The sequence below is a fragment of the Chiloscyllium punctatum genome, chromosome 32 (assembly GCF_047496795.1).
Source record: "Chiloscyllium punctatum isolate Juve2018m chromosome 32, sChiPun1.3, whole genome shotgun sequence".
Lineage (NCBI taxonomy): Eukaryota > Metazoa > Chordata > Chondrichthyes > Orectolobiformes > Hemiscylliidae > Chiloscyllium > Chiloscyllium punctatum.
In genome coordinates, this window is record NC_092770.1 from 17,362,966 (window position 1) to 17,384,950 (window position 21,985).

Consider the following 21,985-nt stretch of genomic DNA (forward strand, 5'->3'; position numbering starts at 1 on the left):
CTGCAAGTGATTATTGGCCAGAAACTGAACTGGAACTAGCCACTTAAATACAGTGACTATAAGTCAGAAGCTAGGCATCTTGCTGAGAGTAACTCACCTCCTGACTCAGCAAAGTTTAGATCAGAGTGGTGCTGGAAAAGCAAAGCAGGTCAGGCAGCATCCAAGGAGCAGGCAAATCGACGTTTCAGGCAAAAGCCCTGCATCAGGAATAGCTCTATTCCTAATGAAGGGCTTTTGCCCGAAACATCAATTTTCCTGCTCTTCAGACGCTGCCTGACCTGCTGTGCTTTTCCAGCACCAGTCTGATCTAAACTCTGGTTTCCAGCATCTGCAGTCCTCACTTTTGCCTCCTGACTCAGCAAACCCGGTCCACCATCTACAAGGCACAGGAGTGTAATGGAATACTCCCCACTTGCCTGGATGAGTTTAACTTCAACAGCACTCAGGAAGCTTGTCACCAACCAGGACGAAGCAGCCCGCTTGATTGGCACCACACCCAAGGCATTAACTCCCTCCATCATCAATGGTCAATAGCAGTAGTGTGTATATCTACAAGATGCAGAAATTCACCAAGGCTCCTTAGACAGCACCTTCCAAACCCATGACCACTTTCATTGAGAAGGACAAGGGCAGCAGATTCATGGGAACACCGCTACCTGCCAGTTTCCCTCCAAGCCACTCACATTCATATATTGCTGTCACTTCAGTGTCACTGGGTCAAATTCCTGGAGCTCTCTTCTTAATGGCATGGTGAGTCTGCCTACACCAAATGGACTTATGCAGTTCAAGAAGGCAGCTCCCCACCTTCTCAAGGGCAACCAGGGATAGGTAATAAATGCTGGCCCAGCCAGTGATGCCACATCCCACAAATGCAGAAAAGAAACTCTGCAATTCTTTAGAGCCGGGTAAAGAGGATAGAAAGGCAGTGTGTTCTGTTTCCCTGAGCTTCCAGTTGAAGTTCCAGTTGGAGAACCTGGAGGATTTCCATTTCCAAACCATTCCCCTAATTTCCATCTTGTATTCATTTGGTTATTGTTCACAAGGTTTTAAACTAATGTGGCTCGTAGTTCTCCTGTTCCAACTAACAGTCTGGGTTATTCAGAAATTCACAAGGAAATGTGAAGTATTTCTGGCTGCACAATCTCTCCCACACTCAGTAGTGTTTGACTAACACCATGCATGTGTGTCTTGTACCATTTGTTACAAATGTCAGTGAACTTAATTTGGTCTGCAAAATGTGCACATGTAACAGGAATTTACTGTTGTCAGTAGCAAAGGAATTGAAAAAACCCATATTTTCCTCACACATTCCATTATTTTTCAATTAGTTCTTGGGAATTAGCAATTATTATCAGTGCCCCAATAATGTGGCACTGCAGACACAAATTAAGCCAAAGTAGATACAGACAGCAGACTTCCCTCCCTGCGTGCAGTGTGGTTTACTCCTCCTTTGATTTCTCATGTTCCTGTTTGCCAAAGTCTTGATTGAAGATGTCAGGCTGAGATATTTTGATTCTTGCTTCCCTTATTGATCAAGGATTATGGGGAAAAAAATGCAACAAAGTAGATGTGATGAATCTTGGATCAGCCATGATCCTTTTGAATGGCAGAGCAGGCTTGAGCTGCTAAACAGCCGACACTTATGGCCTTCTAGATTGTGTTGATCTGTTGGGCCATTTTGAGAAGGAACTATTTTCTAAAGGAGCCCGGTGTACCATTATTTGCTGATGAATAATTATCCAGCCATCTCTATCCCCACTCCCGTGCTCAGTTTGAAAGTTTCATACTGTCTATCAGCCACTGGGACCAGAATCATTAAATTGGGCTCACCCTCCTCACCAACCTGGCTGGAAATAGGAAATCCAAGGTTTCACAACTGGGGTGAAAAGTTCAAATAATTCAGCCACCAGTACAACACTTTGTGGGGTCCTAAAGGTGATCTTTTACTCATTTAAAATACTATCTTGTCCAATGACTAAAGATTTAAAAGCTTAAAACAGTAAAGGTATGTTGGATCTGAAGTAGTGCATATCTTCAAGTAATAATCGATCTCACATATAAATTGACCCCAGATCTTTTCTTTTTCATTAATTCATGGGATGCTTGAGATGTTGGCGATCAGTTGCCTTCTTGAATTGATATAGGCACACCCATAACAGGGAGGGCGTTGCAGGATTTTCACACAATGACACTGAGGAGGATGAATGATATATTTCCAAGTCAGGATGGTGAGTGGCTTGGAAGGAAATTTACAAGTGGTATTATTCCCATATCCCTGCCATTGTCATTCCGGCTTATAGTGGTCCTGGGTTTGGAAGGTTCTGTCTCAAGCCCCCAGCTGCCCTCACTTTTCACGTCCCTTATACTAGACTTGCAAGGAGAGTTGGTGGGGCCAATTCAATGAGTCTTTTTTTTTCACAATTGCTTGTTTCCCATTTAAACATTGGGAATATTAATGGATTATCTGGAACAGTCGTTACCTGCTCAAGTCAGCACCATGGAAAGTAACAAGGGTTGGTGTCAAGGGCTTTTGCCCAAAACGTCGATTTTCCTGCTCCTCAGATGCTGCCTGACCTGCTGTGCTTTTCCAGCACCACTCTTATCTTGATGTCAATATCCACACTTCAGTGATTCCAAAGATCCAGAATAGACTCCATCCCCTCAATAGTATCACTTGTGTAAAGTTTGAACCTCCACAACCCCACACTTCCCAACCCAGCCATTTTCTAGCCTAAATATTTGGTCTCAAAAGCCCAACTCAAATACAAGTACATTTTTTCTTCTTTGCAGTTAAAGGCCATTCAGCCTATCAAGTCTGCACCAACCCTCCGAAGAGCATCCCATCCAGGCCCAATGCCCCATCCTATGGCTGTAATCACCATGGCTAATCCACCTAGTTTGCATATCCCTGGACACTACACGCAATTTAGCATGGCCAATCCACCTATCCTGCACATCTTTGGACTGTGAGAGGAAACCAGAGCATCCGGAGGAACCCCACGCAGAAACGGGGAGAATGTACAAACTCCACACGGGCAGTTACTCCTGCAGAATGGGGAGAATGTACAAACTTCACACAGACAGACAGTTGCCTAGTGTTGGAATCAAATCTTGGTCCCTAGCATTATGCAGCAACAGTGCTAACCACTGGGCCGCCATGCCACCTCAGTGGTTAGGACTGCTGCCTCACAGCACCAGGGACCCAGGTTTGATTCCAACCTTAGGTGACTGTTTGTCTGTGTGGAGTTTGTACATTTTCCCCATTCTGCGTGGGTAACTGCTCGTGTGGAGTTTGTACATTCTCCCCGTTTCTGCTTGGGGTTCCTCCGGATGTTCCAGCTTCCTCCCACAATCCAAAGATGTGCAGGTTAGGTGGATCAGCCATGATAAGTTGCCTGTAGTATCCAGGGAGGTGCAGGCTAGTGGATTAGCCATGGGAAATAGAGAGTGGTGGGGTGGGTCTGGGTGAGATGTTCTACAGAGGGTCAATGCGGACCTGATGGGCTGAATGGCCTGCTTCCACACTGTAGGGATTCTATTATTCTAAGTGTGTACAGTGTAATTTGATGGTCCAATTGTGTAAAATCCAAAGTGTGATTGTGTTAGAATTTCCTGCAATGCTTCCCAAACCTTTTCTGAGCTGTCCCAGATAATTTGAAAGATGGGCTGACAAACTGCCCAAGCCACTTGTTTCTTTTTTTTTTCCCTCCTGTTTAACACAAGGGATTTTATTATGACACATAAAGTGTATTTTTAACATTTGAGAAGGTTGTAAACCTGGAAAAAGAATAAGAGTCATGTGGCTCTTCATGAAACTGTGTTCATCTCTAACAACTTTCATTTCACCTTTTAATTCCCCAAACTGGCCTGTGCTATTATTAAAAACTTACTTTTTGAATTATTTCATTGGCTTCTGATATCACTGGAATTCCTCTCGAGCTGACTGACTTGCAAGGCCTTTCAGAGGGTAGTTAAGAATCAACCGCATTCCTGTGGGTCTAGAGTCACATGGTGAGGTAAAAGCAAATACCCTTCCCTAAATTAGTGAAGCTGACGAGTTTTTAACAACAATTAATGAGACTTCATGGACACCATTACTGAATCAAGATTTTACTTCTGTATTTATTTACTTTAAATTGCTGGGATTTGAACCCAAATCTCCACAGCATTAACCTGGGTCTCCAGATTACTAGTCCAGTGATATTACCACTGCACCACAGTCTTCTTATGAGGGCATTTGACTATACATCAATGTGCCTGTAGATCAATTAATGCTTGACTCCAAAATCTGAGAACACAGCTTTCTATTGGTTCCAGTTTTAGTCTAGGAGAAGGTGAGGACTGCTGAGGCTAGAGACCAGAGTCAAAAAGTGTGATGCTGGAAAAGTGCAGCAGGTCAGGCAGCATCCAAGGAGCAGGAGAATCGATGTTTCGGGTATAAGCCTTTCAGCCTGATGAAACTTTGACTCTCCTGACTGGCTGTGCTTTTCCTGCGCCATACTTTCCGACTCTAGTTATAGAAAAGTACAGCACAGGACAGGCCCTTCGGCCCATGATGTTGTGCCGAGATTTAATCCTAAAATAAAATATAGTAACTTAACCTATGCACCCCTCAACTCACTGCTATCCACATGCATGTCCAGCAGTAGTTCAAATGTCCGTAATCCCTCTGCTTCCACCACCACAGCTGGCTACACATTCCATGCATTCACAACCCTCTGCATAAAGAACCTACCTCTGACGTCTCCTTTATACCTTCCTTCTAATATCTTCAAACTATGACTTCTCATACCAGTCAAACCTGCCCTTGGGAAATGTCTGCGTAGTTTTAGTCTGCAAATTAATTTTTAACTGAATTTCAAGACTTACTGGATTGAGATTGGAATTGACAAATTCTGGATTATCAGCCTGGTTTCTAATCAGTGCTTTCATTTAGGTTTCAGTCCTGTTTTAGATTGTTTTACTTTATCCAATATCCCTGTCCAGTGTCTGTGATTGAACTTTGCTCTTACAAACTGGAACATTTTCTCATTCAAGACACCAACTGTTGGTAACAAATGTTGTTTGTAACAGTTGCAAATTCAACTGTAGGATAAAACTTTCTCTCATCTTCCCAACAGAGTGCCCCAACTGCCAAAGGACAATCTCAATATACTTCTTTCTCCCCAAGAAAAGAATCTGATTGGTTGTTTTGTGCTGAATTTCATTGAAACCTCCAAATTTGTTTATTTGGGATCTTCTCAGCTGGAGAGAGCAGGTGCCTTCCCAGTCAGAATGAGTGGAGCTTTTAACTGGGGAGAGCTGGGGACACCCCCCATTACTCAAGCATGTTCCAATGACAAGATTTCCTGGGTGTTAATTTTGATCCAAAACAGCCAGTGAGAGAGGCAAACAAAACATCATCTTTTGTGGATGGAGTTTATTGACTACTTAATCTTACAGCTTCTTCCAGCCCCTAGCCTTACAAATGCTCCATATATATCTGTGCTCAGACAATTTATAGCAATCACCTGTTTCAGCTTAATGTAAATAATACTAGTTTAAAAAAAATAATTGAGTAGACGTTAACACTGAGAAATTTAACTGTAAGATCTTTTGTTTTGGGTTTTGCAAATGTGGACTGTTTTATTCTTTCCTCTGTCCGCTATGAACAATGTATATTGCTGCATTTGTTCTGAGCATGTTGGATGTGATTATATGGTTCAGCAGCATGTGTTAAGTAATCCTGAGTGTGCTACTAGCTACACTGCAATGCTACAAGGTGCTGGTGAGACCACATCTGGAATACTGTGAGCAATTCTGATTCCCTTATTTAAGAAATGGTCTCATTTCATTGGAGGCAGTTCAGAGAGGTTTCACTCGAGTGATTCCTGTTAGGTAGGGACTGTCTTATGAGCAAAGGCTAAACGGGTTGGGACTCTGTTCTCTGGAGTTTGGAAGAATGAGGGATGATCTCATTGAAATGCAGGATTCTTAAGGGGCTTTACAGGCTGAGAGAATGTCTCCCCTCATGAAACAGTCAAGGTTCAGAGAGCATACGCTCAGAATACAGGGGCACCAATTTAAAACTGAGATGAGGAGGAATTTCTTCTCTGAGGACTGTGAGTCTTTGGAACTCCATGCCAAGAGAGCTGTGAGGGTCGAGCCCTATTTAAGGCTGAGATATAAAGATTCTGATCAGTTGGGGAAGCAAGGATTACAGAGAAATGTCAGGAATGTGAGGAATGTTGGATCAGCCGTGAACCTATTGAATGGCAGACAATGTCATTGCCTTATTGTCTAACAACCAATTTAAGGGAATCAGTCAAGCTCATGGTGTCATTAGATTACATTTACTGGAATTAACATACTTTCATACACAGGAAAATGTTTTCCCTAAACAAAAGGAATATGTTTAAGCTTTGTGCCTTTTTCTGAATTACCTGGTGACTTGGGAGCCTACAGTTCCCTATTGTTTTCTCAATGGTAATGTATTCACCAAAGTTGCTTGTCAAACAATCATACCTCTTTTCTTCTGCAGTGCAAATTGTTGTGATCATTTGAAATTTGCCATTCTTGCATTTGTCCTGATGAAAAGCATCAACGACCCATATCTCTTTACAGTGAGGTTAAATTTCAGCACCCACTTCAATGTAGGTAAGCCTTGACCCTCTCCATATTGTAGACTATCCCATCATCTCACTCAGGTAAATTTTGGAAATCATCCATCAGTTTTCACTTCTTGCTAGGTTTTTAACAAAATTCTTACTCTTTTGGTCACTCAGCTGACTAACTGTGAAAGGAGACAGAATTTCTTTTCCACTACCTGTCCCCAGTCTGCAATTTTCCCTCATTGTTATTCAGTCCTAGCAAGCAGTAAGCTCACTTGCCACATCTGGCAAAATGTTTCACATCTGAAACTTTAACTTGTTCAGTTGTGTTTTCGACAATTCTTCTGTTTCTTTTTGGTTTCCTGATTTTCTGCATTTTTCCATTATCTTTCCTCAGCGGAGGAAGTGCATCTCAGTCCAGTGCTGTGTATGCAGTGGCGTTCTCTTTGGTACAGTGCTGCTTAAGCCTTTTCTCAGTGAGGTGTGAGCTCTGCTTAGTCAAGTTAGCCATCCAGAAACTGCCCTGTCAGAGACACTGCGGATCAACATTATATGTCAAAGTCAATTTCTATTTCTGACTCTCTGTCTGTGCAACATGTCTTGAGATTGTCAGAGTGCAACACAGCTGCTCAGCTCTGAAAATTGGCTTTATTTTGTCCAGTAGGAATTCCTATTTGGATTCTATTCAGATTCCAGACCGAATCTCTGGAATTCCCACTGTTTCTCTCTCTGTCCTCCTTTAAAATGATCCTTAGAAACTACCTTTGGACATCTGACTTAAAATCACCTACTTGACATAGTGTCAACCTTCATTTGACAATCAAGTGTTTTGGGATATTTCCATATGCAAAAGTAACTATACAAAGAAAGTTGTTGTACAGTTTAGAGGAGAGGGTGGCATAACACTAATACGAAAGTACGGAGTGTACTAAAAATTCCGGGATCAGGCTGAATGCTCTGTGGACATGGGTTCATGTCCAACCAAGGCAGATGATTGAATTTAACTTCAAATATTACTAATAAGAAGTAAGCCTCTGGTTTGGAAAACTGATCTCAGTAATAATGACCAGGAAATTATAGTTGACTGTTGTAAAAGCCCATCTGGCTCACTAATGTCCTTTTAGGGAAGGAAATCTGCCGTCCTTACCTGGTCTGGCCTACATGTGATCCAGACCCACAGTAAAGTGATGATTCTTAACTGTCCTCTGAAAAAGCCAATCAATTCAAGGGGAATAAGGATGGCAACAAATGCCTACGTGCCATAAAATAAATGCACCAGAAAACAGATCGACAGTGGGATTGACCAGATTGCTCAACAGAGAGTCGGCATGGACTTATTGGGCTGAATGGCCTCCTTCTCTGCCAACTAAACCATGGGACATTGGTTTACCCATTTTCCCCTCACTGTCTTTCATGCTAACTCTAAAGCCACAACACTTGATCCCGAGACTCCATCCTTCTTGGGTTCATTCAAATCTCAAACAATTAGAATTTGAACTCTGCAATTTAGGGAAATGTTAACTGAGGAGGGTGCTTGAATCGATATACAATCCTTTATCAGGTCAACACCATTTGCTGTAAAATGGAATGACACATTGATAAACACCATGTAACTCTCAGAGTTGCCTTTCAGCTATACTCATTTCTATTGTTCTCTCAGAGGCAGAGGGTGTACAGCTTGGAAACGGACCCTTCAGTCCAACTCGTCCATGTCAACTAGATATCCTAAATTAATCTAGCTCCATTTACCAGCATTTGACATATTTCCCTCCAAACCCTTCTTATTCATGGGCCCATTCAGATGCCTTTAACTGATATAATTGTAAACAACCCCCCCGCCCACCCCCCCCTCCAACCCCCCCCCCCACCCCCCCAACTTCCCTACCACCATGTCATTCCATTCTATAGAATCACCACACACTGCATTAAAAAATCCTTAGGTCCCTTTTCAATGTTTCCCTTCTCACCTTAAACCTATGCCCTCTCGTTTTGGATTCCCCTACTCCAGGAAAAAGACCTTGGCTATTCACCCTATCCATGCCCCTCATGATTTTATAAACATCTCAACCTCCGACCTTCCAGGCAAAATAGCCCCAGCCAATTCAACCTCTCCCTATAGCTCAAACCCTCCAACCCTGGCAACATCCTTGTAAACCATTCCTGCACCTTTTCAAGGTTAACAACATCTTTCCTATAGCAGGGAGACTAGAACTGAATGCAGTATTCCAAAGTAGCCTCCCCAGTGTCCTGTACAGCAACAACATGATCCTCTCTGTCACCTGTATTCAGGTTCACCACCCCAATTGAAATGCTTCACAAGAAAATTAAACTCAACGTTGCCAAGAGAAATGAGCAATGACACCAGGGGAACCTTTGTTTCAGCTAATTATTGGCACCATCTGCTGTGGGCAGAAAGAAGCCAACTAAAATCAGCTGATTGCAAACATTTGCAACAGTTAAAGGAATGGTTGTGTTTGAAAACTCAATAATCATTGTCTTAGAGTTGAATGACATAGAAAGGATGAAAAGCTAAGAATTATCTACATGGCAAAGGTTGAAGCAGGAGCTGGCTTGTCCTCTACATACATTTATTCACAATGTCCACTGCCACTGATATACTGAGGATCTTTCCCTTCTACAGATGACTGTGCTAATAGGTGGAAACCCATTTTTGTTTTACATTTAAAAACAAAAGCTGCCCAACTGACAAATGCAGCACTTCACATTTATCTAAATTAAGCTCCGTCTGCCAATCCTCAGCCCATTAGCCCATCTGATAAAGATCCCGTTGTACACTGAGGCTTATTCTCCTTCTTTACTGTCCACTACACCTCCAATTTTTGTGTCATCTGCAAACTTCCTAACCATACCTAAACCTGAATGACAGGTTATTTTTGTATTCTGAAACCAATGTAGATAGTAGAAATTTAGGGAGCTACATCAAAGTGGTGTTGGATGGGAAAGTAATGGCCACTATCCTGAAAAGAAGATTTGTTCTTATATATGTGCCTGACTAACATCCAGTGATCTTAACCGCAGTTAGAGTATGCACCTCCACAAATTTGATTGACGCAGGATTGGAATGTGAACAAGACCATTTAGCCCATTGTGTCAGTGCTGGCTCCGTGTGGAGCTGTGCAGTTTATCCCACTCCTCTGCTCTTGCCCCACACTCATTCAATAATTTATCCGTCTCTTTTCTTTCATTCCTGATCACCATTTGCTGGGTAAAGAAAGCAAGTCTTCCTCACAATGTCTCTGATTCTTTTGCCAATTACCTTAAATCTGTCTCCTCTGGTTAGTGACTCTCCTGCTGTTCTGGAAGCTGTTTCTCCTTGTTTACTCAGCCCTTCGTGATTTTTGAATGTTTCTATCAAAGGACCTCTTCGCATTCTCAACTCCAAAGAGTACAAAGCAACTATTCCATCTGCCTGGAATCCTGCATTTATGCTCCCATTCTAGTTAATGCAGAACCTCTCTAGGCCTTGACATTATTATAATAAAGTCTGGAGTAGTGCACTGTCATTACCTAGTTCCACTATTCCCTAGTCACAATACAAATGTAAGCATTTTACCCTAGTTACTGATATGACCAATTATCTACATTAGTTTCAGAATACAAAAATAACCTGTCATTCAGGTTTAGGTATGGTTAGGAAGTTTGCAGATGACACAAAAATTGGAGGTGTAGTGGACAGTAAAGAAGGAGAATAAGCCTCAGTGTACAACGGGATCTTTATCAGATTGGCTAATGGGCTGAGGATTGGCAGACGGAGCTTAATTTAGATAAATGTGAAGTGCTGCATTTTGGAAAAGCAAATCAGGACACTTAGGGGTAAGGTCCTGAGGAGTGTTGCTGAACAAAGAGACCTTGAAGTTCAGGTTCATTGTTCCTTGAAAGTGCTGTCACAGGTAGATAGGATAGTGAAGAATGCATTTGGTAGGCTTTCCTTTATTGGTCCGTGCATTGAGTATAGGAGTTGAAGGTCATGTTGTGGCTGTACAGAACATTGGTTAGGCCATTTTGGAATATTATGTGCAACTCTGGTCTCCCTCCTCTAAGAAGGATGTTGTGAAACTTGAAAGAGTTCAGAAAAGATTTACAAGGATTTTGCTAGGGTTGGACGGTTTGTGCTATAGGGAGAGGCTGACGAGGCTGGGGCTATTTTCCTGGGAGTGTCAGAGGCTGAAGGGGTGACCTTATAGCTGTTTATAAAATCATGGCGTATGGATAGACTAAATAGACAAAGTATTTTCCATGGAGTGGGGAGTCCAGAACTAGAGGGCATAGGTTTAGGGTGAGAGGGGAAAGGGTTAAAAGGGAACTAAAGGGCAATTTTCTCATGCAAAGGGTGGTGTATGTATGGAATGAGCTGCCAGAGGAAATGGTGGAGGCTGGTACAATTACACCATTTAAAAGGCATCTGGATGGGTATATGAATAGGAAGTGAGTAGAGGAATATGGGCCATGTGCTGGCAAATGGGACTAGATTAATTTAGGATATCTGGTCAGCATGATTAATTTGGACCGACGGATCTATTTCCGTTTTCTATGACTCCATGATTCTTGAATGAACAACAGAATTAATGATTTAATAATAAGCAACACTTATTTAACATAGATGCAAAGCTGATTAACAGTTTGAAATATGAAATTAGAATTATTGTCCCTTCCAAACAACTTAAAATGTAGACACGTACACTGATTACAAACTTTCTCAGCACAGAATGACTTTTAAAAATATATTTGGCCAAATTATTGTTAATTTTTAATGAAAGAAGGGAACATTGAAATGTTCCGGATGACTTTCAATCCAGCGGGTGGAAATGCAGACTAGTGTCATGAGACACATGGTTTGTCACTTGGACCTCTTCAGAAGCAGTTCATTCATTAGGATTTGATGATTTGGAGGTGCTGGATTTGGACTGGGGTGTACATTCAATTGGAGATATTGAGAAGGAGCCTTGCAGAAGCTTTTCAGGAGAATTGCTGCATTAGGTCTTTACCTCCTGTACTGGATTTTTGAAAGGATCTCTCTAAAGGTTAGGAAAGACTGAGTTGGATAACTTCTCTCTTAGGATGCTACACCCAACTTGTCTTATGGAGTCATAGAGTAACACAGCACAGATCCTTTGGTCCAACTCATCCATGCTGACTAAGTTTCCCAAATTGAAACTAATCCTATTTACTTGCATTTGACCCATATCCCTCTAAACCTTTCTTATTCATGTACCTATTCTGGGCAGCACAGTGGCTTAGTGGTTAGCATTACTGCCTCACAGCACCAAGGGCCTGGGTTTGGTTCCACACTCTCTATGTGGAGTTTGTACATTCTCCCCGTGTCTGCATGAGTTTTCCCTGGTTTTCTCCGACAGTCCAAAGATGTGCAGATTAGGGGGTCGACCGTGGTAAATTGCCCATAGTGTTCATGGATGTGTAGGTTAGGTGCATTAGTCAGGGGTAAACGTAGAGGAATAGGATAGGGGAATGGGTCTGTGAGGAATGCTCTTCAGAGAGTTGGTGTGGACTTGTTGGGCCAAATGTTTCCACACTGTAGGGACTCTATGATCTCCCACTTCCTCTGGCAGTTCATTCCACATACAAATCACCCTCTGGGTGAAAAAGTTGCCCCTCAGGTCCCTTTTAAATCTTTTTCCTCCCACATTAAAAATACACCCGCTAGTTTGGAACTCCCCCATCCTAGAGAAAAGACCTTTGCTGTTCACTTTATCTATGCCCTTCTTGACATTATAAACCCCAACATAAAGCTCAAACATCCTTACAGATATAAACAGAGACTCCATGGAGATAGGGGCAAAGTGGTCATGTCATTGGGCCAGTAATCTATTGGCCCAGGCTAATGAGCTGGGGGCATGGCAGATGGTGTCGTTTAAATTGATTAATAATTATAGCATCTAAAGCTAGCCTCAGTGATAGTCACCATGAAACTGTCATTGCTTGTTGTAACAACCCATCTGGTGTACCAATGTCCTTCCAGAAGGAAATCTACCATCCATACCTGGTCTGGCCTACAGGTGACTCCAGACACACACCAATGTGGATAACACTTAACTGCCCTCCAAAATGGCTGAGCAAGCCACTCAATTCGACATCAGTTAGGGCTGGGTAACAGACACTGGCCTTGCTGGTAACATCCACATCCCATGTATAAACAAAGGCAAACCAAGACGCATGACATTTCTGTAAAAGGTTCTACAGTCTTTAAGACTCTGGCTTTTTTAAATGTCCTTTTTTGAAAGAAGTCTAAATTTTCCTTTCATTAGTCTTTATTTTCAAAAGAACAAATCCTTGTACCTCGACAAACTGAACAAATTTTTACAATCCCATGAAACATGAGGTCCTCCAACGAATATTGCTAGTGCAAGTAACTTCATAATAAAATCCTTCCTGAGGTGTGGTGCTCAAAATTGGACTCAAGGCTCCAACCAAGGCTAAAGCTCAGCACTACATCCTTGCTTTTGTAATATGCTTCTATTAATAAAGGTTCCCATTTGCTTTATTTCACTGCATTTTCAAATTGTCCTGCTACTATTAATGGTTTGTATTTGTGCATCCTCAGGTGTCTCTATCCTGTCCCCTCTTTAAAATTAAATTACATTGTCATTCCTCCTTCCAAGGTGAATTACTTCACAGTTCTCTGTGTTAAATGTTGTCTGTTGTGCAGGCTCCCATTCCATTATTTTATGGTGAGCCAATCTGCATGTTTAACTGTCCATCTATGAGCTGACTGGGATCACTGTGAGGATCTGCTCAGCAGTGGAGAGGCCTCACGCTAAGACCTATACCCAGGCCAAGGTGGGCCAAAGCCTGACCTGGAGGTGACTATAAAGCCCCATGACCTTTTTTGAGATTGCAGGCCTTCTGATTGGGCCTGAAGCTTCTGGGACATTTTTAAAACTTGGTTCACAAGATCTAAGGGACAACATTTTCACCCAGAGAGTGGTGCATGTATGGAATGAGCTGCCAGAGGAAGTGGTGGAGACTGGTACAATTACAACATTTAAAAGGCATCTGGACGAGTATATGAATAGGAAGGGTCTAGAGGGATATGGGAGAAAGTGAGGACTGCAGTTGCTGGAGATCTGAGTCAAGAGTGTGGTGCTGGAAAAGCACAGCCAGTCAGGCAGCGTCTGAGGAGGAGGAGAATCGACGTTTTGAGCATAAGCTCTTCATTTGGGTAAAGGGGACTAGATTAGGTTAGGATGTCTGGTTGGCTTGGACGAGTTGGTCCGAAGGGTCTGTTTCCATGTTGTACATCTCTATGACTCTACGGAGGTGTTGCCGGAAGCCATCTCTAATTGCTCAGACGCTTGTGAATGCAGAGTCAGCCTGATAAATGGCTGCCTCTCAGATGAAATCAGGGAAAGTGACAATCTGAGCTCAGGACTTGGAAATGATGGAAACTCCCTCCTTATATCCCAAAAGCAGAAGATTCTGCCCATTGCTTCATTGTGGAACAGTTCAGTACTTTGTACCGAAATGATAGAGTCCATGGTTTGAAAGCTTGTACATTTTGTCTCGACTTAATTGGCAAGTTTTGTTTGCACCATTGTTTCTTAAGCTGTCCCAAAATGTACAAAATCCAAACGGGACCACCAAAAGCATCAATTTAAAAAAATAGAAATTGCTGGAAAAACTCAGCAGGTCTGGCAGCATCTGTGGAGAGAAAGCAGAGTTAACGTTTCAGGTCCAGTGACCTTTCTTCACACAAAGCATCAATTTGCCTGAATAGCTGTAATTCTGGCCAAAAGCTATTCACACTAAACTTCGCCACGAATGGAAAATGCCTCCATTCTAACATGTTTAATTTTTACAACTGATCTGTGACTCTAAAGGGTGAAGAAAGAAAGGATCTACCACTAGTTGATTTAAACTATACCCATTTTAAACCCCTAACTATATACACATGTGCTCACATTCAACACAGACAGAAGACAAGTTTGATACATGTTATGGTGGAAAGGATCAGAGCCAGGGTAAGCAAAATTCCAAAGCTCTTGGCAAATCATGAGCTTCATTATTGAAGTCCCACACTATCAGCTGGCCAATCAGTCGCTGGGAACTCAGGCTTAGGGTTTTAAATAATGAGATGGTATGTGCTTTTCTGTCATGCATCGTGGGAAAGGCAGGTGAGGGGTGCAGAGGCAAGGGCCAGGGGTGTGATGTTTAGCGAACACTCTCTCACCTTCAATTAGAACCAGGTTGGAGCAAATTCCACCCCAACAGGTTTGTTCTCCAGGCTTCCTTGTTGGAAAATGAGGGATTCAGAGGCTACCCCTCTCCTTGTCATTCGTGCCTCCTGTAGCCCCCAAAGGCAAGCAGACTCCCCCTGGTTCCTCATTGGGGAAACTAACCACCATTATTGCAGGCCAGGGAGGCAGGAAGCAACTTAGTGACTTGAGTCAATTGTGTGGCCATTGATTAACCACTTCAGGGCCTTAACCAGTGATCCATGGACCCTGTCACCCAGAGCTTCATTGCTGAAGAGGCAGGAAGGGTGAGGCAACTACCTCATGGAACCAACACACTCAGTTAATTTCTCTCTCACCACCTTCCCAGGAAGGGAACAATTGTTGAAAAGTAAGGAGTCCACTGTCAAAGCTTGAATTCCATGAAAGAAACTGTAAGTGTGAAAAAAATGACATTATTATTGTGAGGAATATAACAATGCAATACAATCAGGCGACTCTCTGTGTGGAGTTTCCACGTTCTCCTCGTGTCTGCGTGGGTTTCCTCCGGGTGCTCCGGTTTCCTCCCACAGTCCAAAGATGTGCAGGTCAGGTGAATTGGCCATGCTAAATTGCCCGTAGTGTTAGGTAAGGGGTAAATGTAGGGGTATGGGTGGGTTGCGCTTCGGCGGGTTGATGTGGACTTGTTGGGCCGAAGGGCATGTTTCCACACTATAATGTAATCTAATCTAATCTAATCTAAAAATAGCTCTATAGTTGGGAACTCCAGTTTGACCCATTGGTGTAAGATATGGCTATGTTAAAGGTTGTGTAGAATGGAACTACTTTTAATACAGAGGATGCTTTCACTAAAACGATTATGGTGATAATTGTTCTGTTTTACCTTTTCAGTACTTTTCCCTACTCCTGCTGATCTTCCTGACTGAGCTGGTGGCTGGAATTCTTGCTTGTGTTTACTACCAGCGGGTAAGCTTGAATCTGCTTTTGTAAAATGGCCCATATTGAAAGATGAGGAGAGTGGAATATCTCAGTGAGGAGAAGGTGGTGGAGTGATACATTAAAGCTTGCATACGCTGTACTGCAGACCATTACACCCCAGTTTAAGCCGGCAGTCACCATACAGCAAGTCCCTTGTCAAACTTATAGGGCCTTTATGACAATAGGTTCCAGCATTTCCCCATTGACCAATGTCAATCAAACTGACCTGCAGTTCCCGATTCCTCTCTCCCTCAGCTTGTGCTAATAGTGTTACATTTTCCAACTTTTAGTCTGATGAGAGTGTTCCCCAAGCTTGGGAATGTTGGAAGATCCTAGCCAGCACCTCCAGCTATCACGTTTCAAACTCAGGAATGAACCTTAGGTTGGCTTTCTTGCCTGGGAGTGATTTGAGGCTCTCAAGTTGTCAATTAATGATCAATTGAGGATCTCATCCCATGCCTGCTGGTATTCAGTCAGTAATGAGGGTTGAAGGGTCATTGGCGGCTGTATACCACTTGAGCATGTTGCCAGCTGTACCCTCAAACCCACCCTAACGGCTTGTTTTTGGGTGGCATTGGCTCCCTGTTTATTCAGCACACTCTGCTGAACGTAGCCCACAGAGCAGACCCTCCCCACCCTATACAGCAACTCCCCTTGCAGCCCATACTCATAACCACACATAGCTCTTTCTTGGGCTCCCGCCAAACTTGCTGATCCTAGGCCACCCGCAGTCCCTATAGTGGCCATGGCTCCTGATGGCGCTGCAGAGATTGAAGAAGAGCAGCTGAGTCATGAACTGGTAGGTGGCTCTTGGATCCAGGCTCCTCAGAGGGGCACGCTTACTGTGTAATTGGCAATCCCATCCAGACCTCCGGAATGGCAGCATGGTGCTAGGGATGGTGGGGCTGGGTGATGTGCACTGATTCTCCAGCTGATGGGCCGGGCCACCATAATATGACTTACCTTTTTTCCTTTCTGTAGTGTGACTGCAGCTGCTGGATACCACCCTGTAGGTATTAACAAGGATTAGAGGACAGAATTCCAGAGATATATTTGAGTCATCATCTGTGAAGCTGTGCTCCTGAATTCAGTGCAGCAAGGTAGCACTGTAGTTTTATTCAGCTTCCCTGTTATCTGAACATTGCACTCAGTAACTATTAGATGGGGACCAGTGACTGAAGTAAAACTGATAGCATCAAAACAATATTTTTTATTTTAAACCCTTTGAAACTCTCCAATAAGAAACTCGAAGGATGAGTGAGGCTATTTCTGGACGAATACGATTACCTTGTGAAGTTAGCGGGAATGCCGAGGGTATTAAGTGAGGACTTTGCATCTGTCTGTAATGCAGAGGCTGATGCTGCTGCCAATCATAGAGAAAAAGAGAAGGCAGTGGCCCTGTTGGATGGGATGAAATTGGGTGAAAGAGGAGGTGTGTGAACTGTTGGCAGGGTTCATAGTAGAAATGTCACTTGGTCCGATTGGAAAACATCCTCAGTTACTGAGGGACATAACCGAGGAAAGTGCAGGATACAGTTCTACAATGCTTCATGAAAAATTTGAATGGAGCCAGATTACGACCCTACAAAGGGGAGAGGTGGAAAATTACAAACCTAACTTTAGAGGTAATGTGAGTCAAAAATGCTGGAGAAATTCAGCAGGTCTGGTAGCATCTGTTGAGACAGAGAGACAGAGTTAACGTTTCAGGGCAATGACCTTGTTACCCAAAAGCATCCTCAAACCTTTCACCCAGGTATGCTTCAACTTGTGTGTCAGACAAGGAGTCAACTCAGACTTTAATTAAACAAACCTTTGTTTATTTAACACTTTAGTACCAATATTCAATATAAAACATACACTTCTTACTTCATCAAGCTTAATTGCAACTTTACCTCACTTTAACTTAATTAACATTGAACTCCAACTTTAACACTATAACTTTGGCTTGAAACAAATACTACCTCAATTCGAGTGAAGTTGCCAACTTTGCTGTCAGTGTAGATCTGGCCTTATGGTTCTTTATCTCTCTGAAGATAACTTCAGGGCACTTTGCAAATGTTGGTCTCAAATGATCACTCCAGCAAAATCCTTTGTGCTGGTAACTTTTAACCCAAAGTGTGCTCATTCTTCCAGAAACTTCTCCGACACTCAGCCAGTGAATTGACCAAACCTGATCACAATGTTCAGTCCCAACGAATGGAGTTTACTGGTAAACAACTCCCAAATGTTTATACCAAGTCGTAAACAGTCACATACCATTGTTGATATAAGGTGCCAGTTTGTCTAATAGACTAACACAAAACCTCCCACATTTAGTCAATACAGGAAACTGCAGGTTACAGGTGACAGGATAGGTCACAACATGTCCTGGCTGCAGTTTTAATTGAGGTCAGAGTTCAAGCTAACTTGACCAAAGTTCCCAGCATGCTTGATAATAGCTCTTCACCAGTCTTGTAGCCACTTCTCCTGATGGCCAGCTGACCACAAACTTTTATCTGAATTTTAGAGATAGTATTCTGGAGCAATATTCATTGGTAATTGGAGAAGTAATAGGTTATTAAATTAACATTTTAAAGGGATATGTTGTACAAATATCTCGGTTGGTTTAGTCGATGAAATAGTGAAGAGGTTGGATGAGTGTCACATAATTGATGGCATTTGACATAGAATGTGGATGTGACACAGGCAAGTCCAGCAATTGTTGCCTGTTCCTAATTACTATGGAATTGAATGGTTTGCCAAACCAGTGCAGAGGGCAGTGAAGAATTGATCACAATTCTGTGATATGATGGTCAGGGTGGGTAAAAATGGCAGATTTCCAACATCAATAATAACGTAGTGGCATTAGCAGTGGAATTTTACCACAGCTGCAGCTGCTGTGTTTCTCCAGCACTTTCTGCTTTCATTACCTCTGGAGTCCACCTTGCAGAAAATTAAAGCCAAGTTTTAAAGCGTAATGGAAGCAGGAATACGATGTTAGCTCAGGGAGAGAAAGAAGAGTTACTTTTCAGATGGGAAATAAGTGCACAGAAACAGAGAGCTCAGACGCATAAATAGTTAAAAGTGGGAGGCCAATTTGAGAGGTTTGTTTAAAAGGATATCTTAGATATTGACTTTATCAATTGAGCCGTAGCATACAAAAGCAGGGAGGTCATACTAGATCGTTATAAAACAGTTCCATGGCCCCAGTTGGGGTGTTGCATTTGATTTTGGATACCACACATTAGGAGAGATGTCCCGCCCTTAGAATGGATGCATGTTGCGATCCCACCATAATACCAAATTATGGTTCGGAGAAACATAGAAGCTAGCAGCAGGAGTCAGCCATTTAACACTTTGAGGCTGCTCTGCCTTTCAGTGTTACCATGGCTGATCATCTATCTCAATACCATTTTCCTGCTTTCTCCCCAGACACCTTGATGTGATCAAAATATAGAGACTTGTTAGTGTCTTTCTTGAATATACTCAGTGATCTGATCTGCACAGGCTTCTGTGGTAGAGAATTCCATAGGTTGATCACCCTCTGGGTGAAGAAATGTTTCCTCATCTCAGTCCAAAATGGTCTATCATGTATCCTAGGGCTAGGGGAAAACACCCTCCCTGAATCTCATCTGTCCCACCCTGTTAGAATTGTATACGTTTCAATCAGATTCCCTCACATTCTTCTAAGCTCTAGTCAATTGAACCAATCTCTCCTCATAGGAGTGTCCAACCTTCCCCAGTATCAGTAAAGTGAACCTCTACTACATTCCCATCTTGACATGTCTGACATAGACTTTAAGATCTGGATGTTTTTCTTACCTTTTGGTTTTTCTGCTGTTTTGGTTTTGAGATTCTGGTTTTGTAACCAAGATGGCTCTGGAAAATAGCAACTTTGTACACTTTTTACTGTACTCATGTATTACTACACTTGAGTTACATGTTACAATAAAAATCTAATTACTCTAATTCTTCAGTAGGGAAAGCAAAATAATCTGGTTATGGATCAGTAATCTTTATTTTTAAAGTAGGAAATGTGTGAGAACCAGGGGACTTCGACAATAAAGCCACACGATTCCATGGTTTTGAATTAGCTGCAACATTTTTTACTGTACCAGTTAGAAAAGTAACACAGTCTACAATAAATGTACAACTTATTTCTAATGCCCAGAATTAACGTGCAGTAGATATGGATGACAGACTGTGATCCATCACCAACAGAGCACATCAAAAAAGCAAATGTGATCAAGACAGTTCCAACAGATTTGTGAACCATTTTCCCCAGATGTTAATGATACAATGCATGAGCAGGATTGCTAAAAGTAGCACAGCTTAACAGGGAGTCTACATCTCACTCCATCTCACATACTCACTGATTTTTCCACTGCCTGTAACTAATAAACTCCTCATCTGTGCTCTTTGAACTGTTCGAATGAAAACCTTGTGACTAGTCCCAGTCTTATTTTTAAGCAGGATTGCCTGAAACTGATACATTTTGGAACCACCAAATGTTGCATTCCTTTGGAATGTGCTTGTGCCTTGAACGTTGCATTCTCTCAGATTGTTGATTTACAGCACGACCTGCTTATGAGGCCATAAGACATAGGAGTGGAAGTAAGGCCATTCGGTCCATCGAGTCCACTCCGCCATTCAATCATGGCTGATGGGCATTTCAGCTCCACTTACCCGCATTCTCCCCGTAGCCCTTAATTCCTTGTGACATCAAGAATTTATCAATCTCTGCCTTGAAGACATATAGCGTCCTGGCCTCCATTGCACTCCACTCCACTCCACTGCAATGAATTCCACAGGCCCACCACTCTCTGGCTGAAGAAATGTCTCCGCATTTCTGTTCTGAATATACCCCCTCTAATTCTAAGGCTGTGTCCACGGGTCCTAGTCTCCTCGCCTAACGGAAACAATTTCCTAGCGTCCACCCTTTCCAAGCCATGTATTATATTGTAATTTTCAATTAGATCTCCCCTTATGATCAAAGAAAGGTTCATCCTAATGCAGTGTTACAGGAATAGTATTAAGAATGGGGGTGGGGGGTGGGGGGAGGGGGGGGAAGGTAGGTGGGGAGGCTGTAAGACTGGAGAGGCTGCAGTTATCCTCCTTACAGAAGGAGGACATTAAGCAGAGGGGTTTAAAATCATTAAGGGTTTTTATTGAGTGAAGAGGGAGAAAATATTTCCAAGCCAATGAAGTGGCTCTAATTTCAGGTGATTGTTAAAGGATGAGATGTGGATATCTTTCTTTTACACAGTGTGCGTTATCTGATAGGCTGGTAGAAGCAGAGTCAATAGTGAGTTTGAAAACGTAATCAAAAAAGTACTTGAAGGGTGGAAATTATACATCTGTGGGGAAGGTTCAAGGGGGTTTGATGGGGAGTGGGGCGGAGGTGGCATAACCTGAGATTTCGTTCAAAGGGCAGCAGGGGGCACGATCGGCCGAATAGCTTCCTGTATCATTCGATGATTCTCATTGCAATCAATGGGAAAATCTTTCTCTTTGTAGCTTTTGACTTTTTTTTTTGTTGTTGTTTGTGTACAGTTAAATGAAGAGCTGATGCAGAACCTGAACAAAACGATGATGGAGAATTATGCACGGCCTGGGGAGGAGGTGGTTACCTATTCCATCGACCAGCTCCAGCAAGATGTACGGAATTAACCTTTGGGGGCTTTCCTTCTTCTGGGTGGGCCCCTGTGATCTTTAGATGGCTCATATTTGATATGTAATTGATTACTGAGAAGATTATCACTATCAGCAGGGACGTTAGTTAAGAATGCATTACTGAATTAATCACTGCGCACCAAAAAAAAATTACCTGGTCATTTTTTTTCATATTTATGAGCTGTGAATGTCATTGGCTGGGCCAGTATTTATTGCGCATCTCTAGTTGCCCTTGAGAACATGGTGGTGAATTGCCGTCTTGAACCACTGCATTCCATGTGCTGCAGTTGGACCCACAAAACCATTAGGGAGGGAGTTCCAGGATTACATTAGCGTGTTTGTAGATGACATCTAAATTGGTGGTATAGTGGACAGTGAAGAAGATTATTTCAAAATACACCAGGACCTTGATCAGATGGGGCAAGGATTGGCAGATGGAGCTTAATTTAGATACATGTGAGGTGCTGTATTTTGGAAAGGTAAATCAGGGCAGGGCTTACACAGGAAATGGTTGGACTATGGGGCGTGTTGCTGAACAAAGAGACCTAAGGGTGC

At 42.6% G+C, this 21,985-nt stretch overlaps 1 protein-coding gene across 5 annotated transcripts in view; it reads left to right on the plus strand.

The window, feature by feature from the left end:
• The window catches only part of tspan11 (tetraspanin 11), a 79,076-nt gene that overhangs the window by 25,870 nt on the left and 31,221 nt on the right, over positions 1-21,985 (plus strand). For all 5 annotated transcript variants that reach the window (XM_072551771.1, XM_072551772.1, XM_072551773.1 and 2 more), the window contains 2 exons: positions 15,692-15,766; positions 21,311-21,415. In XM_072551771.1, the coding sequence (XP_072407872.1) occupies positions 15,692-15,766; positions 21,311-21,415 (180 nt within the window). The remainder of the gene's footprint in view (positions 1-15,691; positions 15,767-21,310; positions 21,416-21,985) is intronic.